General features: G+C 32.2%; 1 protein-coding gene across 1 annotated transcript in view; it reads left to right on the top strand.

Annotated features, from left to right (window-relative positions):
- LOC124362494 (zygotic DNA replication licensing factor mcm3-like) overlaps positions 1 to 15,836 on the top strand; it is a 36,129-nt gene that overhangs the window by 1,056 nt on the left and 19,237 nt on the right. Inside the window, 7 exon segments of the mRNA XM_046817050.1 lie at positions 3,356 to 3,468; positions 5,653 to 5,861; positions 6,747 to 6,877; positions 11,450 to 11,549; positions 13,566 to 13,704; positions 14,834 to 15,041; positions 15,043 to 15,068. Of these exon segments, the coding sequence (XP_046673006.1) occupies positions 3,356 to 3,468; positions 5,653 to 5,861; positions 6,747 to 6,877; positions 11,450 to 11,549; positions 13,566 to 13,704; positions 14,834 to 15,041; positions 15,043 to 15,068 (926 nt within the window).

Below are 15,836 nucleotides of genomic sequence, written 5' to 3'. Positions count from 1 at the left end.
TTTAAATCTGTAAACATGATATTATGTCTAGACTAACTTATTTGCTCTAAAAGTGATTTTGGCTGCAGTATAATAAGCAGCCACCACCACAAAAAACATCATCAGTATTCATGATGTAAGTTCTCTACACAACCGAAACCAAAATGTCAAACCGAATTACGTTATAGGTATTTCAAATTACAGTATAGTTCAGCTGTTTTTATATTTAATAAAACTATAATAATTTATAATGAAAGTCTATCTATATAAAATCTAATAAATAAAGCAGTTTAATATTTAGTTACTCTTTATTAGTCTAGTTTGAAATATAAACATATCTGACTGCATATGACATGAATAACACGTGTACTTCACCGTTATACTTGCTGCCATTACTCAAATACCATACATATGATTTTACTTGTTTGATTTTGTTTTGAACTTAATATAAATTCAATACATTAATAATAACTGGCAATAATTAATTGTAAATAAGGGTAGACTTTAATAAGCATCCTACACTCATTATTAGATTGCTATTATCAAACGTTTGGATTGTTTTTATACGAAGGATAATTCCATATTACAATTTATTTAACTTAGCATATGATTTCAACTTATTAGTTATAGTAATTTAAATGAAACGATAAACAACAAGAAGTAACTTAACTAATATTTTGAGACTTTGAAAATGACGATGAATATGAGGAAAATATATGAGATATTCGTCACAAGTGACAAGATTTTTGGCTTCAATGTGTGAGTTTGGCTCCTCGTAACACATGGGGCTAATTCTTCTCTCCATTTCATCATGATATCAAGCTGGACAAGTTATAAATATTGTAAGTTTTGTTTGATATATAAGTCTAGGCCATAGTTGGTTTTGTTGTTTTGTAATGTTTTAAAATTTACTTATTTAAAATTGTAATGTACAAAATTCTTCTTGTTACGGTAATCTATTACTGTAACTTATTGTGTACTATTTTTACATACATCAAAGTTGAATAATACATTGAATTGTTCGATAATAGCAACCGAATAACGAGCGTAGGCCGCTTATTAAAGTCTCCCCATAAATAACTATAATTAGAATGTTTTCATATTCAATAGTTTTGATATTTCCATAAAAAATAATTTGGTACCCTGATTCAGTTGTGGTGATGGCATATTAGTGCCACTGACAGTTATGCTAATGTTAAAAATCTAGAACATTTAACCTACTGTAACTATTTAAAGTATTTGTTTATTGTGTAATTTTATGTTTAACACACAGTTAAACCTAAACATAGATAAATGATAAATTTATCAACCAACTCATTTTAAAACTAGGCCTAGTATTTTGTTAAATGCATTATGTAAACAAATTTATGAGACATATTTTCGTTTTAGTTGGAACCAAATATCTATTTAATTTAACGTTTAAAACCCTTTTACAATAATTTACCAAAACAGTAGGTAACATGATCCTGAAAATGCTTACAAGAGCAAAATCTAGTAGAGAGTAAATGTATTTGATAAAAAAAAAGTTAATTTTAACTTGCATTTGATTTTGATAAGTCGATGAATACAGTGTTGACATGGTGGCTTCTTTAGTAGCAGAGAGGATGTCATTCTGATAAAGAACCAGATTCTGTACTGATGAAGAAAATGTGTGATTCAAACACGTTGGCTGAAGTAGGTTGGAAATAAATTACCCCTTCTCCTTTAATACAGCGAGAGAAAATTCCTAAACGCTGAAAAAAAGTTGAAGTAGATGGCTAAGTGTGGAGCAAGAATGCTGCTGTAATATTAATAGTGGAAATTCACTGTAATATTCTTCAATATTAGTAGTGGATTTCCATCTCGTCCTGCTCCTTTATAATATACATAGTAGAGAATCTTTTAAATTTCTTTGCAAGAGACAGAGAAATCATAAAAAGAGCTGAAGAGCAATCATGTCATTATAGAAAGTCTACAGGTCGGTTGAAACACTTTGTTAAAATGTGCTCAGCATAAAGGCTACAAATGTCCTTTGGGTTTTCAACAATCCTATCATCTAGGAACAGAGGTTCTCTATCGAGTTCCAGAAGTTTTCTTGGTGTGGTTAATATGAGCCCAAAAAGTTTTCATGGCTCCTCATCTGATAGATTTAATGCTGGTGGCAGAGGTTAGTTTAGGACCTTATAATAACTATAAAGATTTGTCTTCTTTAGAATGAATTTTCTAAAATTAAGGAAAAAGCCAACATGGGAAGGAGGATTTGACTAGTCATTCCTTGATTCACTAAGACTAGAGCATAACATTTCTATATCTAAAGGGGGATGGTGGGTCTCGATTGGCATTAAGGGATCTAAAGACCAGTTAACAGATATTTTGTCTACAGAAGAGAAGACAAGATCCAATACAACTCCATGGTAATTTTTCTCCATTGAATTGTTGAAGGTGAAAGAGGTTGGATGGATTTATAATAGAGCAAAAAGAAATGTCCTGAGAGGTATTCACGGAGTGCACACAATCTCTGGTTGGCAAGTTACGCCAACCAGAGAAACGTAATCTCTGGTTTCTAAGTAGTAGAACATCCAGTTAGGTTCAAATTGAGCAGTCTTCAAAAATAGAGCTGAAATCAGTATATTCTGTCTGATCTTGAAAGACTGATTGTCCAAATACAGAAAGAATGAAGCTATCAATATTTACATTATTGTGTTACATGCTTCATTACAATAAATTGTCAATGCCTTAACTATTTAATTATTTGGATATAGATGAGAAACATCTCTCAAGATAGAAAGTATCAAGTAAAGATCAAAATTCCATAGGGTGTGATCACAAAGGAGGCATTTATACTTTTAATTTAAAAAGGTAAATATTGAAACAGTCTCTTTTCCTCTAGTTGGACTTTAAATTTTCCAACATTTAGATCAACAGAACTAAATCCTATGTTTGCGCATAAAACAAAAAATAAATTACTTAAAATAAAATTGTTCATAGATTCCTCTAAAAAAATCGATCCTTGGCTAATTTCAACCAGTATGCGCGAATTTTAATATTAACTTCAAAATGTAAGGCAGCCTTTTTTATCTTTGGATGTATAGCTTGGCCCTATTTTCAACATTAATGAAAGTGGTGTATCAAACCATTGTAACACTTTCCACCACAGTTTATTTTATTTTTAATATTGTTGCCATCATAGTGCATCAATCATTCCTAACTGATTATGCATTGTATACTTTTCTTACAGACTTTATTTATTGTTTAGCTTCACAACATTAGTCTAAGAAGTTAAAAGGAAAACAATATAATTATATTGTAATGAAAATGTAATATAATTTATATGTAGCTTAAAAGTTATTCAGGCCACATATTGTTCAAACTATTATAGTTGATTTAATATTTTTAGGAAGATCAAGGATTGTATAATAAGAAAGTGAAGAACATGATTGAAGATAAAAGGAAGCGTCTTCTTGTAAACGTGAATGATCTTCGAAGAAAGAATCAAGCACGAGCAGCTGGGTAAGTATTATCTTTAAAAAAGGTTCATAGTTTATTTATACGTATTCAAACTGGCAAATGTGTACATTATTATTACTATTTTTGTCTGTATATTTAACCAAGGGTTACACAAAGAATTTTAAATTTTTTTAAACATAATGAAATAATTGCATCATTTTTTCCTTCAACTTACTGTGTAATTATATTTTGTCAGTAACATTTTTCTGACAATTTGCTAAACTGTGTTGAAAAATAAATAACATAGATTGATCTTTTCTTACAAATTGCTATATAACATAAACCTAATGACATAACAAATATGCTCTCCACATTGTAAGTAGACTTCTTAGTTATCTTTGTCTCTTGGTGGGGTGAATAGATGTTTTAAAGAAATTTACGTAACTGCATCGACTTATCCAAGGGGAGGTTTGGTGGTTGTAATCCCCCTCATCGATACAAATATTCAAGGTATATTTAACTTGCGTTAAACTGAAAGTATACTCGTAATCGAACATGTCAGTAATATCATAGTTTAGTTTAGTTTGTTTTGATATTTTAACTATAACAGCTGACATGAAGTAAAACACAAGAATCATGGTTTGTAATTTTTCGAAATGATGAGTCCGTCTGCTATCCGTAGAGGTTGACAAAATATAATGGAGGCCCGGTCGCTTCCATACTTTGTGCGCTTCGGACAAGAGAGACAGCGAGTAATGGCCATGAATGCCTACTGGTTATTTGTTTGAATAGCTAATTTATAATAGTCTTAACATAGTTGTCATTACTTTCGTTGTTGCCGCTAGTCATGCATTAGTGATTTTTGTTATTAATGAATACTGATAGTGGTAGTAGTAACCAAAAAATAAAATTACAAAACCTCTCTAGTTTGCTTATTTAGAATATTTTATTACTCAATTTAGTGATTCAATTTTACTCGCTTTTAATGTTACACTTCTCCAGTATTGTTTCTACCAAAACTGTTAAAGACATATACAAAATTTGATGCTTATCAAAACATGTTTTATAGTTGATAGTACAAAAATAAAATATTTAACTTTCAATCTTTTTGTGGTAAACTTGATATATCAGAAGTTATGGAATAACACATTTAATTTATTTTATTATGTATCAGTGTTTATATATAAAAACAGTAACACTACAACCAAAGTAAAGAAATATTGTGGTCATTTAAGTAATATCTGACAAAATTTGTATTTTTATTTTACACACTAGAACATGTTTTGCTCACATTAAGTCCAGGAATAAAATATAAATAAGTATTAATAACATAATATTACTAGAAAGTAAATATTGAGCATATATTAAAATAAACTTGAGAACTTAGTGCAAACAGTAAAATACCTTTCTGACCAAATAATGTTCTAGTTATGAGGAATTAAATAATTTATGACCAAAGTAAAGAATTTACATTAAAAAATGTGTAACTTCAATATCTGTATTAAAAAAAAAATAGTTTATATTGCCGGGCTTATGTTCTGAAATTTTAAACAAATTGTAGTTATTCAAAACAAAATCAATACAATGATAAATTAATAAAGAGGGGAGTGTTCTCGGATGGAAAATATTCTCTAAAACTCTCTTGTGGTCCGAGACCACAAACGACCAAGCAAGTCTACGTAGAACAAATTTCAGAAGAAAAGAAATATTCAGAAAACATATCTCAACCTAGACTGAAACATTCCACCTTATACCACCTGGAGATTCTCTTTGTTTGTAAAAATAACAGTCACAAAAGTCATATTATTATGTTAAACTGAAAACATTTAATATTAAGTAGATTACAAATCGCATAGAGAATGTTAACACTGAAGCTTTGAAAACAAAAATAGGGTGATAATAACTCTGCAGTGAAGAATTCTGAGATGTTGGTTATTTATTTTCTAGTGACGAACCATTTAACTCATCAATCAATAAGGCTTATGGAATATACATGGTACTGATGTGAGAGCATTACACATCACTGGAGCTTATAGCAAAAGTTGTAACTCCTGTTGTTTTCAACAGTGTATTGTTATTAAAATTGGTATGTCATCAGAATGAAAGAAGGATTGAGAATGGAAGACAACTCAATACAGTTTGGACTATCTGCACATCTGTAAAAGAATTCGCCACCATAGCTGTCAGTTGTAAAAACCACTATGAAATGATTAACTAAGTGTGTTTAACTTATTTGCTTATTTTCAGATTGTTGAAAAATGCCTTTGAAGAACTAATGGCTTTTCAGCTTGCCCTGAAAGAGTATGTGACGAGTGTAGAGCCCTCTTATGTTACACCAACAGATGAATTCTTTATTGCATTTGAAGGCAGTTTTGGAAACAAGCACGTGACTCCACGCACACTTACCTCTCGCTTTCTGGGAAACCTGGTCTGTTGCGAGGGAATTGTCACAAAGTGTGAGTATTGTTTGAGCTATTTAACTGAGCTAAGTAAAAATAGAAAAAAACCGACAGAATCATGCTCTGGCGACTAGAGCTTTCTCCTTTCTCGTATGAAATTTAATATGAACCTGGTATAGAAAAACTTATCTGCACTCTCTTGGATCTGTAATGTCTCTACAATTGACAATAAACTTTTCGAAATGCACCAGGCTCTTTGTTATCCAGGAATAACTTGTTTCTACCACTGAGTACACAGAAAGAATTTGCAATATTCTTTGAATGATATCAAATCAATTTAATCAACACTTTTACTATACTAACTAGTTTTTTGCTTATTCTTTGTAATGGAAAAACTACTGAAATCTGAGAAAGGAAAAATTTATTTTTAGCATTCAATATATATGTTTACAGAAAATGCTGAAATTAAAGAAGATAAGAAACTTAGAGTATTAGTACATTTTCTGTCCTATGAAAAACGATGATCTAGTTTTGTTTTTACAAGGAGTAAGTGATGTATCATCTCTTGGTTCTTGTGGTTCGTGAGGCTAAACAATTTAAAATCTGGTTTCTTAATTTATTTTTTGTTATTAAAAACCCAATAAGGAGAGTGAGATTGAAATTGAAAAGCCTATCTTGGTAGAGTGGAGAATGGTGGGAAATCTAGGCAGTATAAAATCACATGATGGTAAGGAAACAAGTTCAAGAAATTAAACTTATTAATTTTTCATAGCCATTACAAAATATTACCTTAAATATTGAATTTATTCTGTTTTAATATTTGTTTTCTCTAAAATATTTTTTATAAAATAAACAATTTGTGTACTTAAGTTCTATTTCCCCAATAGCACAGATTAAATGTTTGTTTGATGATAATCTCAACCCTTTTTTATTGTAATTTAGGTTCTTCTGTTAAACCAAAAGTAGTTCGAAGTGTTCATTATTGTCCTGCTACAAAAAAGACTATAGAACGAGCCTACACGGATCTCACCTCTCTGGAGGCCTTCCCCTCTTCAGCTGTTTATCCGACAAAGGTAAAAGTTTTTTTTTTTTTAATCTCTGATAGTTTAAATATATGCAGTAGAAAACTATTTTTATTGTGGCATAGTGTGTCATCCCTCCCCTTGCTTTATATCAGTGCCATGTGTAGTTGAGTGATACATTATTGATTCCTTAGTTGTATGTAATAAGATGGAATTTAACTAAATTTCATCAATAATTTTTAATATGTCATAACTGTCACTCCAGATTTTGCAGTCTACCTTCTGATATTCAACATAAACAAACGAGTGTTTTCATTAGATATTTGTCTTTTTACTATAAATGTAAGAACCTGTGGTAAAATATACATTAAAATGGTTATATTTACAGAAATAAAATAATGGACCAAATGGTAAGGTACATAGTATTGGGAAACATTTTACAATAGTTGTACATTTTTATTTGCTTTATTATTACTGCATATTGTGACAGAGAATAAATAAAATGTAATACAGTCTTGTGCCAAGATAATGATTTCGTGCTGCTTTTAATTGTTTGTCTTGATTGGTGCATTATCACAGTGATGGTATGAGAGATCAGAGGAGAGAAACAGGCTTTGAAAGTGTAGGGGGAGGAGGAGACACTTCTGAGAGACATGACAGCTTATGGTGATTGGCATGGGGAAGGTTCAAGGGACTTTCCCTTGTATCATTTGAGTCACCCTAGTCAATACTGCCTGTTCTGCTCAATACTGCCATATACTCGTCTATAGTAAACCGACTTTAACAATGTGCATTTCAATGTTTCCTCATCTATTTTTAACAATGCTTGCCAGGGAATAAAATTTAAGGAATATAAAAGCTTTGAATTCATCAAGACAAAATTCGAAGTGACTAAAAAAAGGCGGGCCAGCAATATTTTAGGGCACCCCCTCAAACACATACAAAATGCCGAGCTTCCTGCCCTTACACGTACAGTCCCTGCTGACCACTAACTATTGCTCAATGGTTGATCACTACTAGTTTACAGCTAGTTTTTCACTTATTGATAAAAGAATTGGGAACTGAGGGATGAGTACTGTACTCATATTTAATTTTAAAAATGCTTAAAAGGAAATATATTATCAAATTAAAATATTTTTTAGTATCCTAGCTTTCCGCGGGCTGGATGTGGCCTATAGGCCTTGGTCGGAGACCTCTGCTGTAGAGTAACAGTGTTTTTATTTTTAGTCATAGAATTTAAAAAAATTACAGTTTTTGTGATATTCTATTGTACTACAGCCCATACTTAAGCATTAAAAGTTTTTTTTTTTTTTCAAAATATTAAAAAGTTTTTTTGGCCAAAATTATACTTGCAAAAATAACTATAAATTCAATAATTAATAATACTATTATTACAAGCATAATAAATGGAAACAAATATGATTTTGCAAATCTCTACATTTGAAAAGTTTTCATTAGTTTTTTGTAAGACGTTTTGCTCTTCTCTGCTATAATGACCATCTTGATTGTAGTCACGTAAGAACAATGTTAAATCTTATGAATTTTTCAGACCTTATTTTTAGTGATATAATTATACACATCCAAACATTTTTAGTTTATTGATATGTTATAGGTTACCCTATAACAAAATACCCTAAAAATTGTTGTACTTCATTGTTTAAAAACATTATGCAAAAAGTATACACCCTATAAATAAACAAAACTGTGTTTGCATACATACAGTCAACTCCCGATTATCCGCGGAATAGGGTGGCTTGGCGGCCGCGGATAACGTGATTCGCGGATAATCCGCAAAACGTAAAGAAAGGCAAAGAAAAACTCGAAATAAGCAAAGTAGGACATTTAATGACTTATAACTAAGTTTTTATTACATTTAAAAGGCTGGAATAAGTTCAAAGTTAACATTACGTACCGGTATTGTATACCGTTACGTAAGCCTACAGTTAATACAGTATCGAGTACAAACAATTTAAAAGTTAGTAGTACTGTACTGTACATCATAGCTAACTAAAAATATACATAGACGGGAATGAAAATACAGTACTGTTCTGTAAATACCCTACTCTAAATAATAAAACTATTTTATATTACATTAACTGCAAATTAATTTGCTTTAAAAAAATCAGTAAGTTTCTTCTGTTTTGTTTTGTTATGGCACTTAAACCTAATTTGTGATCTAAGTTTACGTAATGTAAGATCGTCTGCAACTGTCCCGAAGTCTTCGCCCTCTAAATATTCAATAAGTCGTTCAACGTGTTGTAGAGCTGATTCATGTGAAACACGCGATTGAGGAGGCATCTCTTCTTCTTCATTGTTGTAAATTTCTTCCTCGACTCCCTGAGCTTTGTTAATGATGTCTTCATCACTCAGGAGTTCGTACCCGGGATCGTCAGCATCACAGTTCATCCATTCATTGATGTTTTCGTCATTAACTTGCTCACCCCCTTCGACGGTTCTTGCCAATTGTGCTAAAGCTAATGCACAATCTACATCAGATTGATCTTGAAGGGCTTCTTCTTCTACACTAATATTGCTGTTTTCTTCACTCGCCATTAGTTTCTTCCATGATTTTTGCAAGGTTGACGATTTTACTGACTTCCAAGCTGCTGCAATGTCGTAAATGCTGTCAAGAATAGAAAAATCTTTCCAGAACGATTTCAGGTCATAACCTTCATTTATTCTTCTTTCTAGTAAATGGGACCTATAATTCTTTTTTGTGGCTGCAATAACTCCTTGATCCATTGGTTGGATCAAAGGAGTTACATTTGGCGGTAAAAACTTTAAAACAATGTTCCCATCAACAGATTTCATCACATTTTCAGCGGGATGTGAAGGGGCGTTATCTACTAATAAAACTGCTTTCAGGGGCAAGTTTTTGGACATAAGATGGTTTTCAACTTGTGGGACAAAGTGTTTTTCAAACCATTCTTTGAAGATTCTTTGGTCCATTCATCCTTTTTTTTTGAGAAAAGTACTGAACAGGGAGGTTTACAGCTCTAGAACCTTTAAAGGACCGTGGTTTTTTGGACTTACCAATAACAACTAAATCTAATTTATGCTCCCCTGAAGCATTGCCACAACAAAGAATTGTGTATCTTTCCTTACTAGATTTGTGCCCTGAAACTTGACGTTCTCTTTCAAAAGCAAGTGTACGTGTCAGCAAACATTTCCAGAACAAACCAGATTCGTCTGCATTATAAATCTGGTCTGGAGTCAGATTTTCAGCAGCAACATACTCCTCAAACTCTGCTTTAAATAGTTCAGCAGCTTCAGTGTCACTGCTGAGTTTGTCACCTTGCAGTGAAATTTCCCTGATGCCATGGCGTTGCTTAAACCTAGTTAACCAACCAGAAGAAGCATTAAACATACCTTCGAGGCCAAGCAATTTGTGAAAATGTTCAGCTTTTGCTGCTAGGATCGGACCTGAGATTGGCGTAACTTCACTCCTTAACTGAGCAATCCACTCAAGTAGTGCAGCGTCTAGGTGTTCATAGGTAGAAAGCTTCATTGCCTTTCTCTTTTTCATTGCAGACGACGTTTCAGCACTAGCAGCAAACGACAATAACTTATCTTTTTGTTTAAAGATATCACGTACGGTCATTTCTCCAATGCCATATTCTGCACACAGGTGTTTTTTCAAAACACCGTTTTGTAGTTTTTTTATTATTTCAAGTTTTTGGTTGATTGTTAAAACAACTCTCTTTCGTTTTTCTGACATAGCGAATTAATATAGGCCTACAGTATACTGATAAAACAAAGTAAAGGCACACCTAGATAAACAGTCAATAACACACAAGAAAAGACAGTCAATAAGAAATGGCAGAATAGTCAATAACACACGAAAGACACTTCAAAAAGAAACAGCAGAACAGTTGACACACGGAAGGCCAGTCACTAAGAAAAGGTTGAACAGTCAATACACTAACTAATCAACAAAAATACAGATGTTTAGAATAACGCAACAAATGTAAAGTAAACAGTGTAGTGTAGACAATAGGCAGTGACAGACTGAAGAGTCATGGCAGATGAGTGACAGTAATGGCTGATGCGCGACAACAGTGCGCAGTGACACAAGGGAGTGGAGGTGGCAGTGGTGGAAATGCTTGGGAAGTGAGACGGGAGGCAAATAAGTGGAGGGGAGCAGACTGAGCTGGGTGCCTGCCCGCCTGCCAGACGAGTCACACCGCCACTCTCACTGCTACACATCACGCGTCGCCAACACAACTTACGTCTTCAAATAACTGTCTATACAGTACATTATGTAGTTAATATTCCACCATATTACTTATTACTTAGTTATTAATTCATTTATCACTAATATGCATACAGTAAGTACAGTACATAGGCTATCGTTCGCGGATCGCGGATAATGCGCAAAGCGGATAACCCGCCCGCGGATAATCGGGAGTTGACTGTATTAATTATATTTTTGAAATGAGATATTTTCCATAGCGCTACATTAAAAAGTAACCATGTAGAAGTGCCTTAAGTGTAAAATTGTTCTTTTGGAGGAAAACTCAAAGTTGTTACTACAACCAGCTCTTAAGGCAGTAAAATCAGCATAACTGTCAACCTTATAAATAAAAATAATTTTTTTGTAAAGTTGAAAGATGTTGTTTTTAGGATGATGAAGGTAATCTTTTGGAGACAGAATATGGCTTGTCTACATACAAAGACCACCAGACACTCACCATACAAGAGATGCCTGAAAAAGCACCAGCTGGTAAGTTCACATTGTACGATACAAATCTGTGTAAATTGCAAAATCTGTGAAATTAACATATTTCTTCACGAATACAGTAGAGCTAGTGTGCAATTCTGACTTAATTAATTTGAGCCAAACATCCTAGAAAAATCACTGTATGATCTATAAACTGTATTGTGACAGGTGAAATTATGTAAGAATATTAAGAAATGTGTGATAAAATGAAGAAACGTTCCCTTTATACAGCATGTATCCATCCGGTGTGTGTCTACCTTCTTTAGCGTGACTCCCTCACTATATACTGCCAAGAAAATATTAGAATACTAGCTGTTTCCCGCGGCTTCGCACGCTTTTCGTAAGTTTTGCCCGCGTATGAGCATTTCTGGTTGAAGTAAATTATATTTCCAACCCCGATGTAGATTTTACCTTGATGTCACGATCAAGAAAATATGTCAAAAATGTATTGTACATGCATAATGTATTTTATTACAAAGTGGTCTACCACTCAACCTTTAAGTTCAACCAAAAATTTAGTTTAGACAATTATACATCATAACTTAGCGCCTTCAAATAGTGTTTCACTGTTTAATATACGTATCTATCTCGTAATTGCAGGTTATAATGTGCAGGCGCTTTGAAAACTTTTCTTCATTTTATTCGTTTATATTCACGACATAAGCGAATAATTCAGATAATAACTATCCTATCTTCTAAGTTAGACTAAATTACGGATACATGTGAAATTTGATTGAAATTGGTTCAGTCGTTTTGGAGTTTATTGGCAACATACATCGTGACTCAAGATTTTTATATATATAAGATTAGCTATTAACATAGTTTTGTTAAACACAATGCAAAAGATTAGCACAATAACTATTATAACAAAGACAAAATTCTTCTTATATTTTTAGTAATTTATTGGTAACAATTGAACAACTGAGCAATAAATGAGTCCTAATGAAAGACAGTTGCAATTGACATTTTAACTTTGAATCTTATATATGGACTTTTAAACTTACCTGTTGGGAAATTGTTGGAAATATGTTAATAATATTCAACTTATGATGTATATTATGACCAACTAGTACAATGCATGTGCCTTGTATGTGCATATGATGTATTCGTGCACAAAATAGTACATTGCTGTTGGAGTTAAACTGACGGATCATAAACAAAACCTTCAAATCAACTATGTTTTTGCACAGTTTTCATTTAGCCGCTTAACTCGAGTTGTAGTGTCATGAAATTACTAATGCAGTCAACTTCAATTCATAACAATACAAGATAATACACAATTGCATAATACACAAGATTAGCACAGTAACTTTGTTATAACAAAGACAGAATTCTTTTCTTATATTTTTGGTATTTTATTGGTAACAATTGAACAACAGATCAATAAATGAGTCCTAATTAAAGACAGTTGCAATTGGCATTTTAACTTTGAATCGTATATAAGAACTTTTAAATTTACCTGTTGGAAAAGTTTTGGAAATATGTTAGTAATAAACAACTTATGATGTATATTATGACCAACTAGTACAATGCATGTGCCATTTATGTGTGTATGATGTATTGGTGTACAACATAGTACATTGCTGTTGGGGTTAAAACTGATGGATCATAAACACAACCTTCAAATCAACTATGTTTTTGCACAGTTTTCATTTAGCTGCTTAACTCGAGTTGTAGTGTCATGAAATTACTAATTCAGTCAACTTCAATTCGTTTGTTGTGTTATTAAGTAACGTCATTTATTGTCTTAAAAATATATTCTAGATGAAGAGTTACAGACACGTGAACATGTTGTTATACAAACACTTGTCCCTTAGAAATACTAGCTACAAGATATCCCAACTAAGTAATAATCATACCCTTATAACCATAGGGTTCTCTTGTTTCATAGTTACGAAGTATTATGGTCGTGTTATAACTATATGATGTAAACTTTCTCATTCATTTACAAACATATTATGTTCATGCTATAGTGAGTAAATTGTGCTGTGTATTTATTGGCTTGTTTATTGTCCAAAGGTCAGTTGCCCCGGTCTGTTGATATTGTGGTGGAGTACGACCTGGTAGATCTTTGCAAACCGGGCGACAGAGTGCAGGTCGTTGGTAACTACCGCTGCCTACCTCACAAACAGGGCAGTTTTACTGCTGGGACATTCAGGTACACCATCATTCTGTGTAAACTTAAACTCTACCAATATTTACTAAAAGTAATTAAAGAGGTGAAAGAATTGTGATAGTAATGCAGCTTAAATGGTTTTCTCAGTTAGTTATTTATTAATTGGAAATTGCCTAATTTACGGAATAATTATTCCAGTAATTTATCATGGGTTCCTACATAACAACATAAATATATGTCAAGGAGTTGATCTGGTTCAGGAGTGGTCAGAGAAATTCACAAAAGTTATTGGCTGAGTGTCAGCAAAGCCTGTCACTTGAGAGGCTGGAAAAATTTAATTTCTGTACGTCTGTCTGCACGATATCTCAAAAACAAACAGACTTCTAGACTGAAAAGTTAGCACGAAGCTTCAGTGTTAAATGAGCGACACTGGTTCGATGATGGTACATGTCACTCTATGGGATTTGGCTGAGCGTTAGTGAATATTTTTATATTAGCTTTATAAATAGCTTCTATTTTCATTTTTAGAAGTAAAAGAAAGTATAATAGAGTGGAAAGTCAATGTTATACATTTGGGACAAGGTTTGATTTTAGCACACTCTTGTTGTAGTATCTTCCCTAGCTCACCTAAACTTTTATTATTTGCACATCTGTAGTTGAAACCTAACTTAATGAACAAAAATGTGAATGTGTCATGAGGAAAAATACATCAAGAAACATTTTATCTGACTAATTTTAATTTTGCATTAAACTTCATATAGCAAAAATATTTTTGGGGTGGGGTGTAACAATTTCTTTTCTGTATGATTGTCTACACGTCTGTCTATCTGTTTGTAGAGCATCTCAAGAATGAAGTGAGCTATAGATTTGAAATTTGTTCAAGCAACATGCTGCTCCACACATGGTGTGTTGTACTCTAACCGTGTTAATGTTAATAAAAATCCATTCTGGCCATTTTCATGATTTAAACAAAACTAGATAAAAGTAGTGTAATGTTTTGTGTGTACACACAACCTGGAAGAGAACCTACATTATTTTAAAATTTGTAAAATAAAAAGATCTTTGTACTTATAAAAATTACTGACAAAATTGAAAATTGTGTTGGATAGCTTAATATTGTAATATTATGTTATTATGCGGTTTTATTGAAGTTATTTTATATGATTTTCAGAACAATTTTGATAGCTACAAATGTCACACAGCTAAGCAAAGAGGCGACCTTGTTTATTTCAAGAGAAGATGTGAAGAATTGCCGTCGTCTCGTAAAGAAAAGTAACATATTTGAACTACTTGGAAGATCTCTGGCTCCCAGTATTCACGGCCATCACTATATCAAGAAGGCAATTCTCTGCATGCTGCTGGGTGGTGTGGAGAAAGTTTTTACCGAATGGCACAAGGCTCAGAGGGTGTGTTCATTTGACTCCGTTTTTTTTGTTAGATGTAGAAATTGTTAAGCATTCAGATGGTTCAGGAAACTTATTTCAAGTTGTTCTACAACAATATCACCATCTTGACAAATAAGAAATAAAATTAGATATGATTAGGTTGTTGGTATTCGTACGGGTTAGCAATACAAACAACTCATGTACATACATCACATACACTATCAGTTGGCATTTTAAAAAATTAACTGCCGGAAACTAAAAATGTCAATCATTTAGTTTACACTAGGTTCTATACAATACCCAAATATATTTTTTTAGGAATGGATTGATATCAAAATAATTTAATTTTTATTCTGATTTCAATTTCTACATATTTTTTGTAATTTTGAATTTTATTTAGTGGAGTATTGGTTTCTAAGGTTTGTTTTTGTCTCCACTACTCTTAAATAAAAGAACTATAATCGGTAATTAATGCAAAGTCAGTTTTTAAGTCTAAGTTTCAAAAGAACTTCAACCAAGTCATTTCCTTAGTACTATTGTCTACATTGACTTGCACCTTTGCTTTGTATTTTGTCCTGCACCAGAAATAAATCAATAAAAAAGATTTAAAATACGTATTTATTATTTACTGACTGATTTATGTGATTTTTATGTAACAGTTTAATCTAATATATAATATCATAGAAAGTTTGATGAATATTTACTCATATCATTTATTTGCAAGAGTTTTATTTTATTCTGTAACGTAAAGCAAATTTTTATTTGAACTTTATTTTATTATAAGAGAAT

The sequence above is a fragment of the Homalodisca vitripennis genome, chromosome 5 (assembly GCF_021130785.1).
Source record: "Homalodisca vitripennis isolate AUS2020 chromosome 5, UT_GWSS_2.1, whole genome shotgun sequence".
In the NCBI taxonomy this organism is placed as follows: Eukaryota; Metazoa; Arthropoda; class Insecta; order Hemiptera; family Cicadellidae; genus Homalodisca; species Homalodisca vitripennis.
The sequence above is the reverse complement of the archived record's forward strand: the minus strand, read 5'-3'. Positions and strand labels throughout refer to the sequence as shown.